This window comes from Chiloscyllium plagiosum, unplaced genomic scaffold, assembly GCF_037043375.1.
Source record: "Chiloscyllium plagiosum isolate Xiang-an unplaced genomic scaffold, Cpla_swu_hap1 HiC_scaffold_12, whole genome shotgun sequence".
NCBI lineage: Eukaryota > Metazoa > Chordata > Chondrichthyes > Orectolobiformes > Hemiscylliidae > Chiloscyllium > Chiloscyllium plagiosum.
Genome location: NW_028270150.1, coordinates 13,837,177 through 13,859,669, shown reverse-complemented (window position 1 = coordinate 13,859,669; position 22,493 = coordinate 13,837,177). Strand labels below are relative to the sequence as shown.

The window sequence follows — 22,493 nt, the reverse complement described above, 5'->3', positions numbered from 1 at the left end:
GGTGCTGACTGACCTGCTGAGAGCCTTTTCCGTATTGTAGCAGCTTTAACACAGTCAAATGGTGCACGGAGCTTCATGAGTCTCCAGACAAAGTTTAACTTTGAGATGACTGAGTAGTTATTAGGGAAGATGACAAAACACTCAGACCAAGAGGTAAACGGTGGCAAAATGGCTCAGTGGTTAGCACTGCTACTTTGCTGAGCTAGGGAATGCAGGTTCAATTACCGCCTTGGTGGAGTTTGCACGTTCTCCCCATATCTGTGTGGTTTCTACTGGTGTTGCGGTTTCTTCCCACAGTCCAAAGATGTGCAGGTCAGGTGGATTTGACATGCTATATTGCCCCATACTGTTCAAGGATGTGCAGGCTAGGTAAGTTAGCCATGATAAATGTGGGAATAGGGTGAGGAGCTGGGTATGAGTGGAATGCAGTTCAGAGGACTGGTGCAGACTCTATGGGCTAAACAGTTTCTTTCCATACTGTAGAGATTCCAGTTATTAATAATTCTCAAGAATGTGAACATTGCTGACCGGGTCAGCACTTATTGACCATTCTTTATTGTCAAGGATTCCTGATGAAGACCTCATGCTTGAAATGTCGATTCTCCTGCTCCTCGGATTCTGCCTGACCTGCTGTGCTTTTCCAGCACCATACTCTCAACTCTGATCTCCAGTATCTGCAGCCCTCACTTTCTCCCTTCTTTATTGTCAACCCAATTACTCTCGGCCTGGAGGCCAGACCAGAAAAGGACAGCAGTTTCCTGCCAAACAGTATTAGTGAACCAGATAGGTTTCTTTCCCTGACCATCGGCAATGGTTTCATGGCCACCATTAGACCCTTAAAGCCAGATTTTTATTGAATTCAATTTCAAACACCTCCCATGGCAGAATTCAAACTTAATTCCTCAGACCATTACCTGGTCTCTGGATTAACAGTTGCATGATAATATCATGAGATGGAAATGTGTTGCTGGAAAAGCGCAGGATAATATCATGAGGTCATCACCTCCCTGTTGGTTTAAGGCCTTGACAGCTAAACGCATGTCAACCAGTGGTGGAATGTTGAAAATTACAGATGCTCAAGAGATTACCGAACCTTTTCCATTTCGTGTTTTAATTTCAATTTATTATTCTGTAATTCATTACAATAAGGCCCACTCACATCATAGATATGAGCAAATGTTTGCAACAATCCGATATTGCATTTCTTTTGTATTTGACTGTTCACCACATTCCACATGAAAGAATCGACATAAACAATCTTCTTCACTTTAAAGCTACAAAACCTTTAAAACACCTTTAAACCTTAAGCAGAATGTACTTATATATACAGCATTCTTTCATATATTTGCATTCTGACTGCATTGTAACAGACAGTCATTAAGTGTTTACAGATTATATAATGATTTGGAGATGCTGGTGTTGGACTGGGGTGTACAAAGTTAAAATTCACACAACAACAGGTTATAGTCCAACAGGTTTAATTGGAAGCACTAGCTTTCAGAGCGCTGCTCATTCATCAGGTGGTTGTGGAGTATAAGATCATGAGACACAGAATTTATAGCAAAAGTTTACAGTGTGATGTGACTGAAATTATATATTGACAAAGACCTGGATTGTTTGTTAAGTCTCTCATCTTTTAGAATGAACATGTTGATTTCAGTTCTTTCATATGTAAATCGCAGAACTTTTTCAAAGTTACATTCTCAAGTGAACTTTAACAATTGGTGTCATGTTGGCCCAGATAATGTATTAGAGGTGTGAGGAGCCCTGTGTGAGACTGTCTGTGCCACAATGTTCAGACTGATTCTAATCTAAAAAAATGAATTTACAGAACCTTGCATGATTCATGCAGTTTTTGAGCAAAACAAAATGTAATTCTGTAAGTACAAATATTAATCTTTAGCACAGAATTAGTTATCCAGAAGTATATACTTAATGATCTTGAGTACGTGAGTTCAGATTTCACTGTGACACTTGAGAATTTGAGTTTAGTTTGAAACTAATTTGTGGAAATTAGATAGAAAACTGGTGCCCATAACTCTTGGACCCAATTAATTCACCGATAGTCCTTAGGAAAAGTTTTACTTGATCTGACCCACGTGTGACCATTTCAATGTTCTCTGAAACAAGGTGGACAAAGCCAGAAGTCACACACACCAGATTATAGTCCAACAGGTTTATTTGAAATCATGAGCTTTTGGAGCACTGTTGGTGAAGCTTGTGATACAAATAAATCTTGTGTCATGTGACTTTAGACTTTGTTCACCCCAGTCCAACACCAGTACCTCCACATCAAGTTGGAAAGAGAAACTAGGGATGTCAGGGAATGGCAATATCACTGATTGCACATCACATGAAAGAATAACGAAAGAAAATGTCTTGGCTTTAAAGCGAAGCCCACAAACTGAGAGCAAACACTGAAAGAAATAAAAGTCTCTCAGGAATTCAGCTTTATTTGACCAGGCTTAGCTTGGAGTTGGCCTCACAGTGAAAAGCTGAATACACATGTCCACTAAATGTGGCTTCAAATGTGTGCAAATGTGTCAGTGAGTCAGCGACCTGGTGAAATGACACTGTTCCTGCATGGCAGTCTAATTGAATGGAGAGGTCTGCTGAGATGTGTGTTTGCTTGTTATTGTGCCAGGCTGTCAAGGTGCTAAAACAGAGTTGTAAGCACCAGGCTTTGGGGGTTGTGCACAGATCAGAATTGCAACCTCTCACTTGTATAGTCCCGTATGCAATTCCTATTGCCCACTGATTGCCCTTAGTTTCCACATCCCAGGAGTGACATCCATCAAAGAAATTATGCCTGCAGAGTATTTGGGAGTGGCTTTTGTACCTCAGTGGGTTATTTAGATAGGGTTGTTCCTTATCACTGTGCGCCACTGATCTCAGATCATCAGACAGAACCAAGTGTTTGTTTGCTGTTTTTTGGATCCAGGGTCAACCATGACAACTCCGCTAGATTAAAAATAATAGAATTTTCAGATTAATGATTGAGAGCTGCAGCATGACATTGACTGATATTTTGCCAGAATGTAACCTCTCACATTGCATTCTGCACATGTTTTTGTTAATTATTGTCTGTGTTAGTGAGTGTGTTCGACAGTTATGCAAACACTAATAATTGAATTCATTCATACTTTGTCGTAAATTGGGCAATTCAAATGAACTAATTTGTAATGTAAAAGATAACACACCAGAACCAGCCAGTCTCCCTGAATCCTGTTGACTATCCACAAGGCATGAGTGATGGAATACTCCCCACTTCTCTGGATGAGTGCAGCTCCAGCTGTACTCAAGAAGCTCGACACCATCCAGGACAAAGCAGCCTGCTTTACTGGCACAACATCCACCACATTCAACATTCACATCCTTCACCATGAATGCACCGTGGTAGTAGCTGCAAGATGTACTGCAGAAACTCACCAAGGTTCTGTCAAAAACATCTTCCAAATTTGTGACCTCTAACACCTAGAGGGTTCAAGCAGTGGATTCATGGGATCACCACCAGCAAGTTCCACCTAAAGGTGCAACCATCAGGACTTAGAAATATATCACTGTTCCTTCATTGTCATTGGGTCAGAATCCTGGAACCCCCTCCACAACAGCACTGTAGATGTCCCAACATCGCCAGGTGTGCAGTAGTTCCAGATGGCATGTGGCTACCAACCTCTCAAGGGGAATTAGACATGGACAATAGTCCAGGAGGCCTGGGTTCAATTCTATCGGCTCCAGAGATGTCTATTAGCACATTTGAACAGACTGAACAGCCAAATATCTATAAACTGGTGTCAATATGATGTTAGATACATGGAGTTCTGAAGAATACAGCCAGTAACACACACATATCATGTACAAATAAAAAAAGATAGGCTGAGTGCCCTCCTTCTGCATTGTAACAATTCTGTGATTTTATCGGGCTGTATGTGTTATCATTTTTCAATGACTCATGCTATTTGGAGGAGGAAGAAAAGAATGATACATAAGGAAGAGGTAGTTAAGCAACACAGAAAGCTGAAAATGTGTTGCTGGAAAAGCGCAGCAGGTCAGGCAGCATCCAAGGAACAGGAGAATCGACGTTTCGGGCATATTAAATCGAAAGCCAAATCAGCTCAGAGCATTTACAAGTCAAAAGCTTATAAGAGAAACAGCAATGGAAAAACGTCAAGCATTTTGTGACAGAAGTTAGTGGGTATTTTGGATAGTGCAGCAGAATTGTCAACCACAGTTATACTGAACTCGAACTAGCTGAGGTCCTTTCTTCCTATGATTCAATGCACCCACACCAAGCTTAGAGATATTCCTCTTCGCGTTCACAGTGACTGGTTAATCAATTCAGTCATCCTACTTATCTGTAGGAGTATTGTAAATGAAGAGTTTACAAATTATTGATGTATTAAGCGTCACATTAATGATAATGATATCATAGCCGATTGCTTGTCAGGGATTACTTAGCTCTTTGGGTTATCGGTTTTTTAAAAATATTGTCGCATGTTGTAACTTATGAAGCAGATACTACAGTGAACCAATTGACTTCTTTGTGTGTGCAGCATGCAGACGGGCAGAGCCACAACATTGTATACACACTGTACGTAGAGTCCTTAAGAATGAACTCTCTTAAAGGCAGATAAAAGCATATTACTGCGGATGCTGGAATCTGAAACCAAAAGAGAAAATGCTGGAAAATCTCAGCAGGTCTGGCAGCATCTATAAGGAGAGAAAAGAGCTGACGTTTCGAGTCTAACTGACCCTTTGTCAAAGCCTTTGACAAAGGGTCAGTTAGACTCGAAACGTCAGCTCTTTTCTCTCCTTACAGATGCTGCCAGACCTGCTGAGATTTTCCAGCATTTTCTCTTTTGGTCTCTTAAAGGCAGGGCGCACATACAGCGACTCCTCCTTTCCAAATGAAAGTTGTCCTCATTCCTGATGAAGGGCTTATGCCTGAAACATTGACTCTCCTGCTCCTCGGATTCTGCCTGACCTGCTGTGCTTTTCCAGCGCCACACTTTTTGACTCTGAACTCCAGCATCTGCAGTCCTCACTTTCTCCTCCTCTAACAAGTAAGTCAATGAGTCTTGATAGTGTACAGTTAATTTGCTGAAATTTCCAGATCTCATGATGGACACCTTACTTGGAGGTATTTTGATTTGTACAAACATTCCACTGTTAGGAGTCATACCAGCTACAAAGGAAGATGGCTATCATTGTTGCAGGTTAATCATCTCAGCTCCAGGTCATCTCTGCAGGAATTCCTCAGGGTAATACCCTAAGTCCAACCACCATTGGCTGCTTCATCAATGACATACCCTCTATGAGATCAGAAGTGGGGGTTTTCTCCTATGATTGTACAATGTTCAGCACCATTCATGACTCCTCAGATACTGAAGCAGCCTGTGTCCTTATGCAGCAAGACCTGGACAACTTTCCGGTTTGGCAATTGCCAAGCAACATTCCCACCACACAAGTGTCAGGCAATGATTATCTGCAGCAACACAGCATCTAGCCATCTTTCCTCACTATTCAATAGGTAAAAACAATAACTGCAGATGCTGGAAATCAGATTCTGGATTAGAGGTGCTGGAAAAGCACAGCAGTTCAGACAGCATCCAAGGAGCAGGAATATCGACGTTTCGGGCAAAAGCCCTTCATCAGGAATACAGGCAGACTGCCTGAAGGGTGGAGAGATAAATGAGAGGAGGGTGGGGGTGGGGAGAAAGTAGCATAGAGTACAATAGGTGAGTGGGGGTGGGGATGAAGATGATAGGTCGGGGAGGAGGGTGAAGTGGATAGGTGTAAAGGAAGATAGGCAGGTAGGACAGGTCATGGGGGCAGGGCTGAGCTGGAAGTTTGGAGCTGGGGTGAGGTGGGGGGAGGGGGGGGGGAGGGGAATTGAGGAAACTGGTGAAGTCCACATTGATGCCCTGGGGTAGTGTTCCGAGGCAGAAGATGAGGCGTTCTTCCTCTAGGCGTCTGGTGGTGAGGGAGCGGCAGTGAAGGAGGCACAGGACCTCCATGTCCTCGTCTGAGTGGGAGGGGGAGTTGAAATGTTGGGCCACAGGGAGGAGAGGAGAGGAGACTGCATTAGGAGCAATGGATACAATAAATGATATTGGTGGATGTGCAGGTAAAACTTTGATGGATGTGGAAGGCTCCTTTCGGGCCTTGGATGGAGGTGAGGGAGGAGGTGTGGGCGCAGGTTTTGTAATTCCTGCGGTGGCAGGGGAAGGTGCCAGGACGGGAGGGTGGGTTGTTGGGGGGGCGTAGACCTGACCAGGTAGTCACGGAGGGATTGGTCTTTGCAGAAGGTGGAAAGGGGGTGGGGAGGGAAATATATCCCTGGTGGTGGGGTCAGTTTGGAGGTAGCAGAAATGTTGGTGGATGATTAGTATTACCATCATTGAATTCCCCCACTCTCAACATTATAGAAGTTACCATTGACTAGGCTATCCATATAAAATCAAAAGCAGGTGAGAGATATGAATTCTGTGGCAAGTAACTCACCTCTACCACCTACAAAGCACAAGTCAGGAATGTGATGGAATACTCCCCACTTGCTTGGATGAGTGCAACTCCAATAACACGCAAGAAGCTCAACAAGACTCAAGACAAAGCTGCCCACTTGATTGGCACTCCATCCATCTTCTTTAACATTCAATCCTTCCACCACCAATGCATAGTGGCAGCAATGTGCACCATCCACAAGATGCACTGCAGTTTTTCAACTAGGTTTTAACAGCAAAATCTTCTAAATATGCAAAGTCTACCATCTGGAAGGACAAGTGGAGCAGAAACATGAGGGTGTAAGCACCTGCAATTCCCCCTGCAAGGCACTCACCTTCCTGAATTGGATATATATCACCGTTCCTGCACTGTCCCTAGGGCAAAGTCCTGAAATTCCCTCAATAACAGGACTTTAGATGTGCTTACATGCCTATGCCCAACCCCATCCCCACCCGAGATTGCAGTGGTCCCAGGCTGCTGAACACCTCCTTCTCTCAGGCAATTAGGGATGGGCAAAAGAAAGTGATGAGCTAGCCAGCATACTTTACAGTCTCTGAACAAACCTTTTTTAAAAAGGCTTACTATAGGAGAATCATCCTTCACACCATAATCCTCTTGAGGTAATGTAAACGCACCTTTTGTTTCTCTTGATAATCTTTTCAATGCATGTGTCTTCTGGCTGCCAACCCATGGTCTGACTGCTGGCATCTTTAGCGACAACGTTGGTATTTTGCTGAACTCTGTTGTGGTTTCTATTTGACGATAGTTCTTGTGGGCAGTTCTTACTGTGAACAAAGAATAGATTAAGAGGATTCAGATCAACATGTTAAAGGGGTTACAATCAGTGATAGTGTAGGTTCAACAAGCAGTAACAGCAGTGTGGTCAAAACAGACAGTGACACTGACAATGTGCAGTCTACAGGCAATGACACAGTTGGTGTGAGACTACAGGCAGAGACGCAGACTATCTGTGTTGATATAGCAATAGTGAAGCAGGTGATTGGGGTGTGTTGATGATGCAATTCTTTGAGTAGATATACTGAGAGAACGGAGGGACTGGTGTGGGACAGCTACCCAAACTGGATAGTTTTGCAGCTCTTGTGGCACAGTGATAGTGTCTCTACATCTGGGCCAGAAGGCCTGAATTTAAGTCCCACCTGACATAAATAAATGTCCTAACATGTTGCTTAAAATAACTGGACTGAGTAGCTAAGGGTCCCCTTGTGGAACAGTGGTAGTATCCCTACCTTTGAGCCAGCAGGTCAGTACTCAAGTCTCATTTAAAATCCCTGCAGTGCATAAGGAGGCCATTCAGTCCATTGAGTCTGCACCGACACTCCGAAGAGCATCCCAGCCTGACTCAGAACACCCATCCTTGTAATCCCGCATGGGGTTTTTAGCCATGGCTAATCCACCTAACCTGCACAGCTTTGGACAGTGGTAAGAAACCGGAACATCCAGAGGAAACCCACAGGGGAGAATGTACAAACTCCACACAGACAGTCACCCGAGGCTGGAATCACAGTGCTAACCAATGTGTCACCTGCTCCAGAGATGTGTCGCAACATCTATAAACTACTTAATTAAAAAGATCTGGACTGAGTGGTTGATAGACTATATCCTTAAAGAAAGCATCTAGATTTCTGTCCCACTGTTAGGACTGAATTTGAAATTGACATTTGGGAACTGCTAATTGCCATTAACATGAGACCTGGGGCATGAAAGATGGAGCTCATTCAAATTTAAGTCTCACTTGCAAGTATTACATTGGTTTCACTTTGTTTATGTGTGCATCATTATTATCTGTTATGACTAGCTTATTCAGAAAGTTAAATGTATTAGCATGCCTTAAAGTTGGCACATATTGACAGTCACAGGGGAGTTCAGGACACTAACTATATTGTGGAAAAAACACAATTTTATTTGTTAGTTCTTTGCTGAATGCTCATATTTGTGTCTAATAGTTTTTGTTTCACACACTTAGGGACATGGCAAAACCTCTAGTCTTAGCTAGATCTCCCTGCTCTGCATTGTAATGGACATTGTCTGAGCTCACTTGCAGCGGGGATAATTGAAATAATAATGGGTGAACTCAAAGCCCAAGGAGCACTCTACCAATCAACACCATGAGACAGACAGACAATAGAACAGTCCCAGACACTTCCCTTTAAGACCCTCTTACCTCAAGAGAGTATTCTCCAACGCAAGCATGCCAGTTTCTTCCCACATCACCTCTCCAATAGCCTCATTTAGTTTCCTGTCCCAATCTTCACATGTCACTAAACTCCCTTCACTTCACTTCCTTACTGTTCACAAGTGCTGTCAGCCCTGTGGAGTCTCTCCTACAATTTCAGTTTGGATTCCCCTTCATTACTGACTCATTCTGGCCACATCCAAATGCCCATTCAGGCCGCCATCTTCCTGCTCCTGCCTCCGCAAACAAGGAAACCTGCTGACCCTTCTCACGTTTGACTTGCACAGCCCACCTTCAAACTTGGGGGTGGCCATGAGATTCTCATGCGCCGCCATCTTTATCTTGAAAGTAGGGCATTATTTTATTTAATTACAGGAATAAGTATTCATGGTGTGACAATGAATTCCAAACATGGCCCTACCACAGGCCGGTGTGTGATTCAACTTGCTGCAAACACACTGCCATCCTCAGGTCTGCAAATCAACCCAAAGGTAGGGACTGGAAAATTCACATCCCATTAAGTGGCCCTGCACCAATGTTTCCTGCTCTCTCAGGCTCCATCATACCCCTCCACTTTTAAACTTTTAGAACAGCTTCTGAGGATTCAAATATAGCAGGGAAACAAGAGGGATAACAAGGAATTACAGGCTGGTTAGACTAGTCCCACAGTTCCTTCCAGCTCTGCTCTCATGAGATGTTATTTGCAGTTGAGTTTCGATAGATTTGGCCTCTTGTCATTTCATAGTTTGGGATTTATTCCCATCTCCCATGCTTTTCTTGTGATAGTTTAGATTGTTGTTAAGAAATGCTGCTTAATCGGCCTGACTTCATCTGTGATGACTCAAAAGCAAGAGTTAATTGCATTTCCCATAACCGTGCACTACGTTCCACCATTGGTTTGTATAAACTGTTAAGCTCATTGCTGTGGCTTATGCCAGACAGCCCAAAGCTGTGCCAATTAATATCTTAGCAATTCTGTCAAATGATCTCACCAAGGTTTTGCGCAACTATAGAAATAGCATCTTTGCCCTATGCACCAATTGTGTTGCAATAAAGACTGACATACCATACAGAAGTGTAGGTGTATGATCTTTTGGTGACAAAGAAAGGTTTAGGATTTATTTGATGCTCTTTCTTTAATATGGAGGGTGGATACCATGATGGAGGTCAGATGAACGTCCCAGTAGACTGCTCCAAGCTGTGTAAAGCCTCATGTTGAGATGCCTTCATCTTTGCTGCCTTTGTTCTATCATAGTTAGGTTCCTGTCCATATGGATTTGCACTCATAGTCCACGTGACTGAGAACATGCAGTCTGACCAGGATCCTTGCAGTGACTAACAATGCCTTCACTGACTTCAGACTTTACTAGTGTTAGCCAATTGTTCAGTCCACCTACACTCCCCTAAATTTCATTCTGAGCTGATAGAGAATGGTCAGCAACTAACATGCAAGTTGTTTCTGATCCCTTTAAAGAACACTAGTTATGGAATGGGGTAAGTGTTCCTTCCTGCCACTAAACCAGGAGTGTATGTTGAAGAGAGAGTGTTAAATGGAGCAGTGAAATCCAGAACAGGAACTCTGGTATCAAATCAGTGCTACATATTGACTCATGTTATAATCTACCTTCACTGTATCCCATTGTAAGCTTCTAACACCCATGCTAACCCTCTCACCAACTGACATTCCATGTTGGCTCATCCAGAAGACTTATACTAATCTGGTATCCAATTGGCATCAAAATTAACATCACAATACTGTCCAGTTTTGATACGTAACTCTGGACTCCAGCTGTAGGAATCAGCCCCTCAGCATCCATCCTTCCAGCTTGTTGTAAACTTTCGAACTTCAACATGTTTTAAAATTTCTTGTCTAACTTCAGGTTCTGAGAATATTAGTCATAGCAAACACCTCCACATGGAGACAGAATCATGTGATCTGGTTGCCAGAAATAAAGAAACTGCCAAAAGAAACGATGGAGAGAGAATATCTCTGGAACCTCAGGCTGATGTTCTGAATACATGGTTAAAATACATGGTTAAAAATCACACAACATCAGGTTATAATCCAACAGGTTCATCAGATGGTTGTGAAGCAAGACCATAAGACACAGAATTTATAGCAAAAAATTTGGACATTTAAGCGACTGCTGCACTGGCACATGGAGAGCAGTGAGTTGAGGGATGCGTAGATTAAGTTATTATATTTTACATTAGGATTAAACCTCGGCACAACATCGAGGGCCAAAGGGCCTGTTCTGTGCTGTACTTTTCTATGTTCTATGTTCTAGATTACAATGATGCAATGATACATTGAACAAACCTAGATTGTTAAGTCTTCCATCTTTTAGAATGGATTTGCTGTTTTTGGTTCTTTAATATATAAATCCCAGAACTTCTTTCAAGTCACATTCTCAAGATAATTTAAGGTTTTACAACAAAAGGTGACATCTCAGCTCAGACAATACCTTAAAGGTAAGAGATTAGAGTTTATCTATATCTCAATCTTGAGTCAGACTGGTTGTATTTTCAAAGTGGAATCAAGTCACATTCTCAAGATAATTTAAGGTTTTACAACAAAAGGTGACATCTCAGCTCAGACAATACCTTAAAGGTAAGAGATTAGAGTTTATCTATATCTCAATCTTGAGTCAGACTGGTTGTATTTTCAAAGTGGAATTTACAGAAATTACATAGATTGACTGCCTGAATTGACTGCAGATTCTGCATTTCAGCAGGCAGTCAATCCATGTAATATTTTGTAAATTCCTACTTCGGAACTAGATACTCTCTGACTCAGGATCAAGACACAGACAGAATCTAACCTTACACCTTTAATGCATTTTCTGAGCTGAGATGTCATCTTTTGTTATCAAACTTTAAATTATCTTGAGAATGTGACTTAAAAGAAGTTCTGGGATTTACATACTAAAGAACCGAAACCAGCAAATCCATTCTAAAGATGGAAGACTTAACAATCTAGGTTTGTTCAATATATCATTGTATCACTATAATCTTTTGCTATAAATTCTGCTTCTTATGATCCTGCTTCACAACCACCTAATGAAGGAGCAGCGCTTCGAAAGCTAGTGCCTCCAAATAAACCTGTTGGACAATAACCTTGTGTTCTGTGACTTTTAACGTTAGTCACCCCCGTCCAACACTGGCTCCCCCAAATTCTGAATATATGGGTTCTTGTACCACCATGGCAGATGATGAAATTTGAATTCCATTTTAAAAATCTGAGGTGACAAGCGAGTCTAATGGGGACCATGTAACCATTATCCATTATAGTAGAAGGTTACCTGGTTCACTAATGTCCTTTAAGGAGGGAAATCTGCTGTATATACCCAGTCTGACCTACATGTAACTCCAGCCCCTCAGCAATGGCTGACTCTTTGAGTCAATTAGAGATTGGCAAGAAGTGCTGCCCTAGCCATAGACACCAGCGATGCCCACATCCCATGAACAGTTTGACTATGACTGAAGGTATTAAGGATGGAGATGTTCTATGACCTATATTGACACAATTGTGCTTATATCGGGATGTGTGACAGACGGAGAATACTATGCCAGATTGTGCGGAAAGCAGCAGGAGAAGGGGAGATTAATATTGATTTATAACCATTGGATGTCATTTTTTATTTATTGACTAGACAGTGAATGCGTTCAGTAGAGTTTATGATGAGCTGAGGTTGTAGATTACCAGTGTGAGGTGTTCACTTGATGTGTATAATGTATATTTCCCAATCCACTTATAATCAATGAATGTTTGTGTGTCACCTCACAGTCTGAGTGACTGTGTCTGACTGTACATTCCCCATGGTTTTCTTGAAAATTCCCAAGGCTCCAAAACCGACAGAGGAAATTTGTTGTCAGTCTTTTCGTTAAAGGAAATTTAGATTCCCACTTATTTGAGGAAGGTGTGGGCTTGCTCAGTTGCTCCTTGTATGGGGCAAACTCATTGGATCAGTTGATCCTTTCCTACCTGCTGCCTTCACACAGTCATACATCTGGATTAGTTCCTCTAAGGCTGCAAAATACTTTTTCGATTCCTCCCACATCTTTTTGACAAGTTGAAACACATTGGATAGGTTCAAATCAGGCTTTTGAGCGTCTGGAAATGAGATCTCCTGAATTTCAGTAAATCTGCAGTGAGAGAAATGTGGTATTTTAATCCATAGAAAATTTCAGATAGAAATTCAAGTTTCAATAGCTGATCATTGCAATGACTAATGTTCTTCCTGAACTTGACTAGCAACCTAGACTGAAAAGGTTGGAAACCAAGGATTTTCAGCTGCCCATTCAGTCACAATGATTTCTGTATTTGTTATTCTTTCAGCTCCCATCAGAAATTTAAAAGCCATCTGCATTCCAGTTCATTGCCACAGGAACAGACTGTAAACAATTGTGAAGAAAGGACTGGATGAACTGGATTTAGACCGACAAAATCGGAGAAACCTTATTTGAGAAAGCACTGGACACATTGAGAGACTATGTTGGGAAAGCACACAGGGGGAGTCTGCATCATAAAGGGTTAATAGAGGTTGAACAAATAGCCCAACTGCATCATCAGTGATGTCAAATGGAGTCAGATCTGGAATCTGAGGGAAGAAGTTCTAATGGAATCTTGCTCAGGTTTATCTATGTTGTTGCTTTGCACCAGCATCGATTCAATTTCCCCTCTATTAAAGGCACCCAGAGCCCACTCAGGATATTTAAAGCAAGTTGAGGTATCTCAGACAGTGCACAAATCTCCAATCACTTTAACCAGCTGAACCTGTGGGCACCACCAGATTTTCATGTGGCAGAGTTTGAAGACTGTGCATTGGGATAATCAACCATCTCAGAATCTATCGACCTGATGGAAGAAAGTCACCCTCAAGGAAGCTGCAGTGACCACCATGAGAACATGCAAATGTCTGATTCAGAAATTATACATTATCAACTGAGATGTCCACGTAATGAGGTGCTACCCAGATGGAAGTTCTTCCTCAACTAATCCCTGCAAATACCTCATTTATGTATTATTGATAAGTTATTGAGAAGAGGGAAAGATAGGCCCCATCACTGAAACCAAATTTCCTTCTGGACTGCAAGCCCTTGAGATGTTTCAAGATAGTAGTTTAAAATCCATCATCAAGATGGTTTACATTATGGATTTCCAATCTTTAACTCTTCTCCCTGAAGATTCCCACCAGTGACAGAAAGGGACCTACCTGGAAAGGAGCTGCTTGGAATTCTGCAAGTAAGAAGAGAGGAGGTTAAATCATTGAATTAACAAATCAGCACTCAGTTGAATAAAACAAAAGTGAATGAGATTGAAGGTAAAGATTTGAGCATTTAATGGCAGGGTAGAGTATGTCGCAGTTTTGGAATAACGGAAGATTTCTCGATTAGACATTCTGAGGTCAGGTTTGAGGCAGCAGTAACAACCTGACAGCAGCAGGAATCTGCAAATAATTCATCGCAGTTTTATTCATCACAAAATCACAAAATATTTGTGAACAGGAGAGACCATTTGCCCAGAAGAGCTCACATGAGGAAAAAGCCTCAGGGCGACAGCATGCAGCTTGTTCAGAAACAATGCTAAAGTGTTTTTGTCCTCTGTTTCCACTATTGTGCACTCATTTCACATCATTAGTCATAAACTTATCTATTACTTGTTTGAACTGGGTATCTTTTGATTTTAAGTCATTTTCTGGCCTTGTCCTTTCCACACCATTTAGTAACTCTCCCAACAAGGAAACAGCTCCAGAGTCATAGAGTCATAGAATTGTGCAGTATTGAAACAGGCCCTTCAGGCCAACTCATCCATACCAACTAGATATCCAAAACTAATCTAGTCCTATTTGCCTGCGCTTGGCCCATGTCCCTCTAAACCATTTTTATTCATATATCCATCCAGATGCCTTTTAAATGCTATAATTGTACCAGCCTCCACCACTTCTTCTGGCAGCTCATTCCATACATGCACCACCCTCTGCATGGAAAGTTTGCCCCTTATGTCCCTTTTATATCTTTTCCCTCTCACCCTAAACCTATGCCGTCTAATTCTGGACTCTCCACCCCAGGGCAAAAGGGGAATTCGTCCTATCCATGCCCCTCATGATTTTATAAATCTGTAGAAGGTCACTCTCAGCCTCCAACCCTCCAGGGAAAACAGTCCCAGCCTATTCAGCCTCTCCCTATAGCTCAAATCCTCCTACCCTGGTAACATCCTTGTAAATCTTTTCTGAAACCTGTCAAGTTTCACAACATCCTTCCGATAGGAAGGAGACCAGAATTGCACATAATATTCCAAAAGTGGCCTAACCAATATCCTGTACAGCTGCAATATGAACTCCCAACTCCTTTACTCAATGCTCTGACCAATAAAGGAAAGCATACTAATTACCTTCTTCACTATCCTATCTATCTGCAACTTCACTTTCAAGGAGCTATGAACCTGCTCTCCAAGGTCTCTTTGTTCAGCAACACTCCCTAGGACCTGACCACTAAGTGTATAAGTCCTGCTCTGATTTGCCTTTCTAAAATGCAGCAACTCACATTTATCTAAATTAAACTCCATATACCATTCCTTAGCCCATTGGCCCACCTGATCAAGATCCTGTGGTACTCTGAAGTAACCTTCACTGTCCACTACACCTTCTATTTTGGTGTCATCTGCAAACTTACTAACTGTACCTCCTGTGTTCACATCCAAATCACTCATATAAATGACGAAAAGCAATAGATGCAGCACTGATCCTTGCGACACACCACTGGTTACAGACCTCCAATCGGAAAGGCAAGCCTCCACATCACCCTCTGTCTTCTACCTTTGAGCCACTTCTGTATCCAAGTGGCTAGTTCTCCCTGTATTCCATGTGATCTAATCTTGCTAACCAGTCTCCTTGTCAAATGTCGTCTTACTGAAGTTTATATCGATCATATCCATTGCTATGCCCTCATCGATCATCTTCAATACTTCTTCAAAAAGCTCAATCCTACCAAAGTCGCAACCACAGTGGGCATACTGCATAGTTGAGCACATCCTCCTCTGTCATCCTTTCAATCATTGTTCAGTGAAATGATGTTCATCTCACTGAATACAACTCTTCCCTATTTAATCATAGCCAGAGAATCTCCAACAGTGGCCTCTTTTCCCATTCTTATACTGTCTCTTTGTGATTCACCAGAGGATCCACTCTTGGTTGTCACAAGGCTAGTCTCTTCTTTTCTAAAAGCTGTTCCTTGGCTCAAGGAGACTCTGTCCTTGATTTTTTTCAGAGGGGCAATAAACCGGGCTGGGCTCCAATCAGTTTGGTACAGAGATGAAAAGGGTTTTGAGAGGTTTTTTATTTATATGTAAACAGATAAAAGTGATCATGTTTTAGAAGTGACCTGTATAATGGAAGGGGAGTGGTCAGCTCTCTAGCTAAGCAGTAGTTCAGTCTTGAACTGGTGAGGAGTTCAACAGGGAGCTGTAGAAACTCTCTTTCCCTCTCTCTTTCTGTCCTTCAACTTCAACCTGTAAGCATGTGTTCCATTTATACTGGTTTCTAAGGGAGTTTGCTTATTGGGACTGTTGTGTATATTTGGAACAGCATAAGTAAGTCTAGTTGGATGGGTTGAGTTCTGTAGGGGTTCTTTATTCTGTTTTTTGTGTTTCATTGTGTAATTTTGTGAATAAATTTTTGTCTGTTTTAAAATCTAGTAGTCAACCTAGCTAACTTAATCTGGGTAATTTTCACTGTACATTTACCAAAACAAATTGCAAAGTTATGGTCTGGGCTGCCTGCTTTAGAATGCTTTGAGTGGTCTGGCTTAGTCCGTAACATGGTCCTCTTCGGGCAAATGCTACCTGTTTACAGTATCTTTGCCAGTCAGTGATCTGGGGTCAATGTCCATGGGGATAACACACAGATCTACCCTACTGGGTACTTCTTTCAATATCTCCATATCTTTCTGACTGCCTTGTAATAGCCACAATTTCCTCTCAGGTAAATATTGGGAAGATAGCTGTAATCATCTTGGCACCAACTCCATGCCTTGACTATTGATTCCACCTGTCTATTTAGCGATCATCTCTAGCTGAACCAGAATGTTTCTAAAACTTGTGTGTCTTTTGCAATCCCAAATGTACTTTCCAAACCTGTTGTCTCTCTCATTATAATGTTCTTACATGCCCCTCGCCTAATATCACCTGTCTGCTCTCCTCTCCTAGCTCAGTTTGTTTCTCCGCTCTAACCCTCACCCAAATATCTTTTCAGCTTCAGACTCAATTGCTCCAATGTTCTCTTGGCTGACCTCACATTCTTGGCTTGCAGTAAATTCAGGTGAAACCAAAATTCTTCCTCTTCTACTGCACCATGTACTAGCAGTACATGGTACTATGATACTAGCCACCATTCCGCATCCCGGTGTGATAAATATTGGCTTTTGGTTCCTCCAAATCTTCAGATTATCACCCATCCATAACCTTGGTCTTCCTTATTCATGAGATTCGTTACAATTTTTTTATGTGCTCTGGTGACAGATCTCTGCCATGGCAGCTAAAAAGAAAGATTGTGTCTTCCCTGAGGAAGATTCAGCAGGATCCCATCCTACCATTAGCATTTGTTTAGTCATGGTGATAAGACAGTAGTTCTGGACATTGTAAAGCAATAGATTTGGTCTTACCTCAATGATGTCAATAGTTTCAAGAGTTTGCAGGCACAGTTGAAAAAAGAAAGGCAGGCATATCTATCTTACTTTACATGAATTCACAATGTCCGAAAGTACATTAGAGTAAATTAGATGATTTCTGGAATAAAGTCACAATTGTAAAGTAGGAATGCAATCAAATTGTACAGGTTTATTTGAGTGATTTTGATTTTCATGTAAGGCTTAGCTAAGACAGTAGGGATAATTCCTATTTGCTTCTAAAAATAGTGCCAGGGAATCCTCAGAGAAAGGTAACTGGTGGAATACCACAGCACGGGTGAGGATGCGAAGGTGGAACTAACATGGTAACCTCGGCTGCTAGAGCAATTCAACCTATGCGTTTGGAGGAGTGTGGTGCTGGAAAAGCACAACAGGTCAGGCAGCATCCGAGGAGCAGGAGAATCAACATTTCGGGCATTCCTGATGAAGAGCTTATGCACAAAACGTCGATTCTCCTACTCTTTGGATGCTGCCTGACCTGCTGTGCTCTTCCAGTACCACACTCTCGACTCTGATCTCCAGCTCTGCAGTCCTCACTTTCTCACCGTTTGGAGGAACTGTGCATTGCAAACCAACTAACCAACCTGACTAGCCCCTGACTGCTTGCTATATGTCTAGTTGGAAGAGGTAAAACTGACTCCATACTAACAAGTCATTAATTCCATTATTTTCCGAGGCACCAATGCCTCCAAAACAAGAACTTCAATTTATGAAATGCTTGAGAGAAATCCCAACAACAAGGTTTGGTGCAAATTAAAGTAAATCTTTTTCAGTTGTTTGTTTGGATTCAAGTTGGTGACTGAGTGTCTCTAGAATTGCTACACATTAATGTCAGTGACTTCAAAAATTGAGGGAATGCAAGAAAAAAGCAGCATAAATAAATGGCGTTACCTGAATAAAGGAGAGACAGTCTTCTTGCAGCAGATTCTGTGCTTCATCTTCGAGCGAATTAATCTGTTCCATCACCTTGGTCAACCCTTCTGAACAGTTCCGAACCTGTGAGAGCACTCGGAGTTCCTCCTCGTCAATCAGACTCAGTATGTATTTTTCATCATCTTCCCAATGCTTCCTCCATTCAAAGAACCTCTTCAGAAGATCTCCTTTCAGCTCTTTGACGAGTTTCTAAAAATCCAACGTACATTCTCATGGCCTCTCTGAACACCGGCATTGTACAAATATCAGGCAAATTATTTTGGCGTATTGTATTAGACTGACTGGGGGTGACACGATGGCTCAGCGGTTAGCACTGCTGCCTCACACCCCCAGAGACTTGGGTTCAATTGTACTCTCAGGCGACTGTCTGTGTGGAGTTTGCACATTCTCATGTCTGAGTGGATTTCCTCTCACAGTCCAAAGATATGAAAGTTAGGGGGATTGTCCATGTTAAGTTATCCATAGCATCCAGTTGAGGTGGATTAGACATGAGAAATGCAAGATTACAGGGATAGGGGGTGGGTCTGGGTGGGATGCTGTTTGGAGGGGTACAGTAGACTGAATGGTCTGCTTCAACACTGTAGGGACTTAAATGAGATTAGTAAGCACCAAATACTGTGATGATTCAACATTTTTTTAGATTTTAAAGGCAGTGAAGGTCATGAGTAGAAAGAAGGAATGTGGATTTCAGATAGAGTAGCTATCATCATATTGAATAATGAAGCAGGCATGAAGGGCCAAATGGCCTACTCCTGCTCCAGGTTTCTATGTTTCTACGTAACTAGGGCAAGGAAGGAGTTTGTAGGAGACAGACCTGGTCTAGTGTGCATTCCCACCTAACTGTCTCTGTAGTAATGTAGGCCTTAATCATGTAATCTGTAAATAATGGCAGTCCTGCACTAAACTTCATATTGTTCACTAAGTAAACCTCACCTAGTTAGACCAGAAAGCTGAATATCCTTATCCATGCTAAACCATTTCCGGCTTGAAAGAACTCATAGACAGACACAAAGGAGCTCACAATTTGGATATTGTCTATTTCATTTTCCTGAAGAACTGAATTCCAAGACAAGCATCTTAAAGTGCAAAATGACAGCACCGTGACAGAAGGAAAGAGTAGGTCGCCATATGAGGAATGGCTACACAGACAAGGCCTTTATCATCTGTTTTATAGAAGAGTCAGAGGTGACTTAACTGAAACAGATTAGAGTCAAGATTAGAGTGGTGCTGGAAAAGCACAGCAGGTCAGGCAGCATCCAAGAAGCAGGAAAATCAACGTTTCGGGTAAAAGCCCTTCATCAGGAATGAATCCTGACGAAGGGCTTTTGTCCAAAACATCGATTTTCCTGCTCCTCGGATGCTGCCTGACCTGCTGTGCTTTTCCAACACCACTCTAATCTTGACTCTAATCTCCAGCATCTGCAATACCCCCTTCTGCCCTGAAACAGATAAGATGCTAAAGGGATCTGGTCAAATAGGTGTGGAAAGAATGTTTCCACTTATGGGAGAATCTAGAACTAGGGGATCATAGTTTAAAACCAAGGGGTTACCCATTTACGATAGCGATAAGAAAGTTTTATTTTCTCTTAGATGGTGTGAATCTTTATAATTTAATTTGCTGGGTGACACAATGGCCCACTGATTAGCACTGCTGGATCAGAGCACCAGTAACTTTCCAGCCTTGGGCTACTGTGTGGCATTTACATGTTCTCCCTGTGTCAGTGTGGGTTCCCTGTGAGTGCTCCGGTTTCCTCCCACAGGCCAAAGATGTGCATGTTGTGTGGACTGGCCATGCTAAAAAGAAAATTGCTCCATAGTGTACAAGTTAGCTGGGTTAGCCATGGTAAAAGCTCCATGCAGGAATGGGGTAGGGGTAAGTCTGGCTGAGATGCTCTTCAGTGGGTCAGTGCAGACTTGATGGACCAAATGGCCTCTTTATGCGCAGTGAATTTTTTCCATGCAAAGCCAGTGAATGCAAAATCTTTAAATATTTTTAAGGCAAAGGTTTGTAATTCTTGATACCCGGGAATATGCCGAAATGTAGAGTTGAAGTTTAAAATCAGATCAGCGATGATCTGATTAAATGGAGGAGCAGACTCAAAGAGGTGAGTGACCTACTCTTCTTCTTTTTCATATTTTTATATAAGAATAATTAACCCTTATAGATTTGAGTTAATGTGGACAATTCACTCTATCGGGGTGAAGATTGAAAGGTGTGGCACCAAGACATAGAAGGAGATGTTCAGCTCAATGATCAAATGTGTGGTCAAGGATATAGGTTTTAAGGAGTATTTTGAAAACATGAGAGAAGAGGAAGGGATTTCCAGAACTTGGGCAGTAATGGACTGAAGACACAATAGTCACAAATATGATGCACAATAAGCAGAAATATCTGAGAGGTTTGTGAGGCTAGAGAGGAGTACAGGGATAAGAAGAGGGAAATATCATGGTAGAATTTGAAAACAAGGATGGGAATTTTGAAAACAAGATATTGCTTGACCAAATACCAATGCAGGTTAACAAACATATATCCAGTAGGGGAATAGGAATAGCTACATATTAAAACACAGGCAAAGATGTTTTACGTGACCTCAGGTTTACAACTGGTAGAATGTGTGAAACCAACCAGACAGCACTAGACAAAAGACATTTCATACATACATCAATCTTCCATAAATCTCCAACAGGGCCAATCTAACAACGAAAGAATATTTGTTGAGGTGAATATTTACTCCACTTAGAGAGAAATCCCATTACTTAATAGTCCCTACCTTTATTTCAGTTTCTGATTTCTGCAAGTCTTGCTGATTGATGGAACAATTCTGGTGAACTGTTTGAAGTTTCACAACTTCTCTCTTCAATTCTTCCTATGGAGACAACATTTTAAATTAGAGTTTTGAATGAGAATTTTCAGGAAAATGATTCAATGCCAGTGAGTATGCATAGTAAATGACACAAGAACATACTTTAATTGAAGCTTCTGCCTCATCAAGGCTCACCATTGTATGGGACCTGTGCTTGCCGAGGAGTCCACATGAAGCACACACACACAGTCCATCAACAGTACAGAAGAACTCAGGAGTCTTCTTATGGTCTGGGCACTTTCTATGAGTAAGGTCAGCCAGGGGGTTGACTAGTTTGTGATCTTTGAAGATCTCTTTTGTCAAATGTGGCCTCAAATGGAAGGAACAGAAAGAGGATTCGCATTTCAGACAGGTCTTCTCAGCTGGGTACTCACTATCGATGCAATGATCACAGGGGACAGTGGGAGTGCTTATCTTCGGACTGGGCTTCGAGGTGAATGTTTGATGGCACTGGGGACAGCTGAACCCATCCTGATCGACTTCTTGAGTCCAAACATCCTCAATGCATTTGCGACAGAAGCTGTGTTGGCAGGGCAAAGAGACAGGGTCTTGGTGCACCTGGTGACACACAGCACAGTTCAACTCCTCTTCCACAGCTGTGGCTTCCATCCTTCTCAGCTTCCCAAACTTGAAACTTCACATTGTACACTTTGGTTTTATAGGAACAGCGAGTGAAACCCTACCCAGAGCGATTGCATATTGGTAATAGTTTCTCTTTCCCCATTTAATTAACCTCTGCATCGTGTCATGCCAATTTGATAACCACAGTAGAGAATTCCAAAGTCAGAGTTCAGAAAAAGAATGCTGTTGGGAAATATTCCCTAAGGTCAATCTTTTCTTCATTCTGTTTTGCAATCTTCAAATTTAGAAGCAATACTGAAAGTGTGAAAAGGCTGGAGAGCAGGGAGGCTTTTGTTTTAAATGACACGAACATGTAGTATTCAGTGACAACTGGTTTATGCTGTCACAGGAGGCACTTTTTGGATTTAGAGACCATCTCCAAACAGACCAGACGGGATCAAAAATTTTTAAAAACCAAGTTGATTTATGAAATCACTGTTTTAAACTTACATGATGAGAACAGTAACAATGTGGAGACTAAAAGTACAGGAGAAACTCAACAGCATTGATGGACAGAGAAACAGAAGTAATGTTTTGAGTCCAGTCTGATGATTTTGAAGATTCTTATAGGACTTGAAATATTAGCTCTGTTTCTCTCTCCCCATAAGCTGCCAGGTTCCAGCTTTTTCTGTTTTTATTTCAGATTTCCAGCATCCACGGTATTTTGTTTTATTATAAACATGTAGAGAAAT

At 41.8% G+C, this 22,493-nt stretch overlaps 1 protein-coding gene across 1 annotated transcript; it reads right to left on the bottom strand.

Moving 5' to 3' along the window:
• Nucleotides 1-1,098: 1,098 nt before the first annotated feature.
• On the bottom strand, nucleotides 1,099-21,789 carry LOC122555585 (E3 ubiquitin/ISG15 ligase TRIM25-like). The gene is given in 8 exon segments (XM_043701610.2): nucleotides 1,099-2,931; nucleotides 2,933-2,961; nucleotides 7,140-7,289; nucleotides 12,684-12,844; nucleotides 13,915-13,937; nucleotides 18,275-18,505; nucleotides 21,088-21,183; nucleotides 21,283-21,789. Coding segments are annotated over 8 exon segments (1,677 nt in total). The 3' UTR covers nucleotides 1,099-2,451.
• Nucleotides 21,790-22,493: the final 704 nt, after the last annotated feature.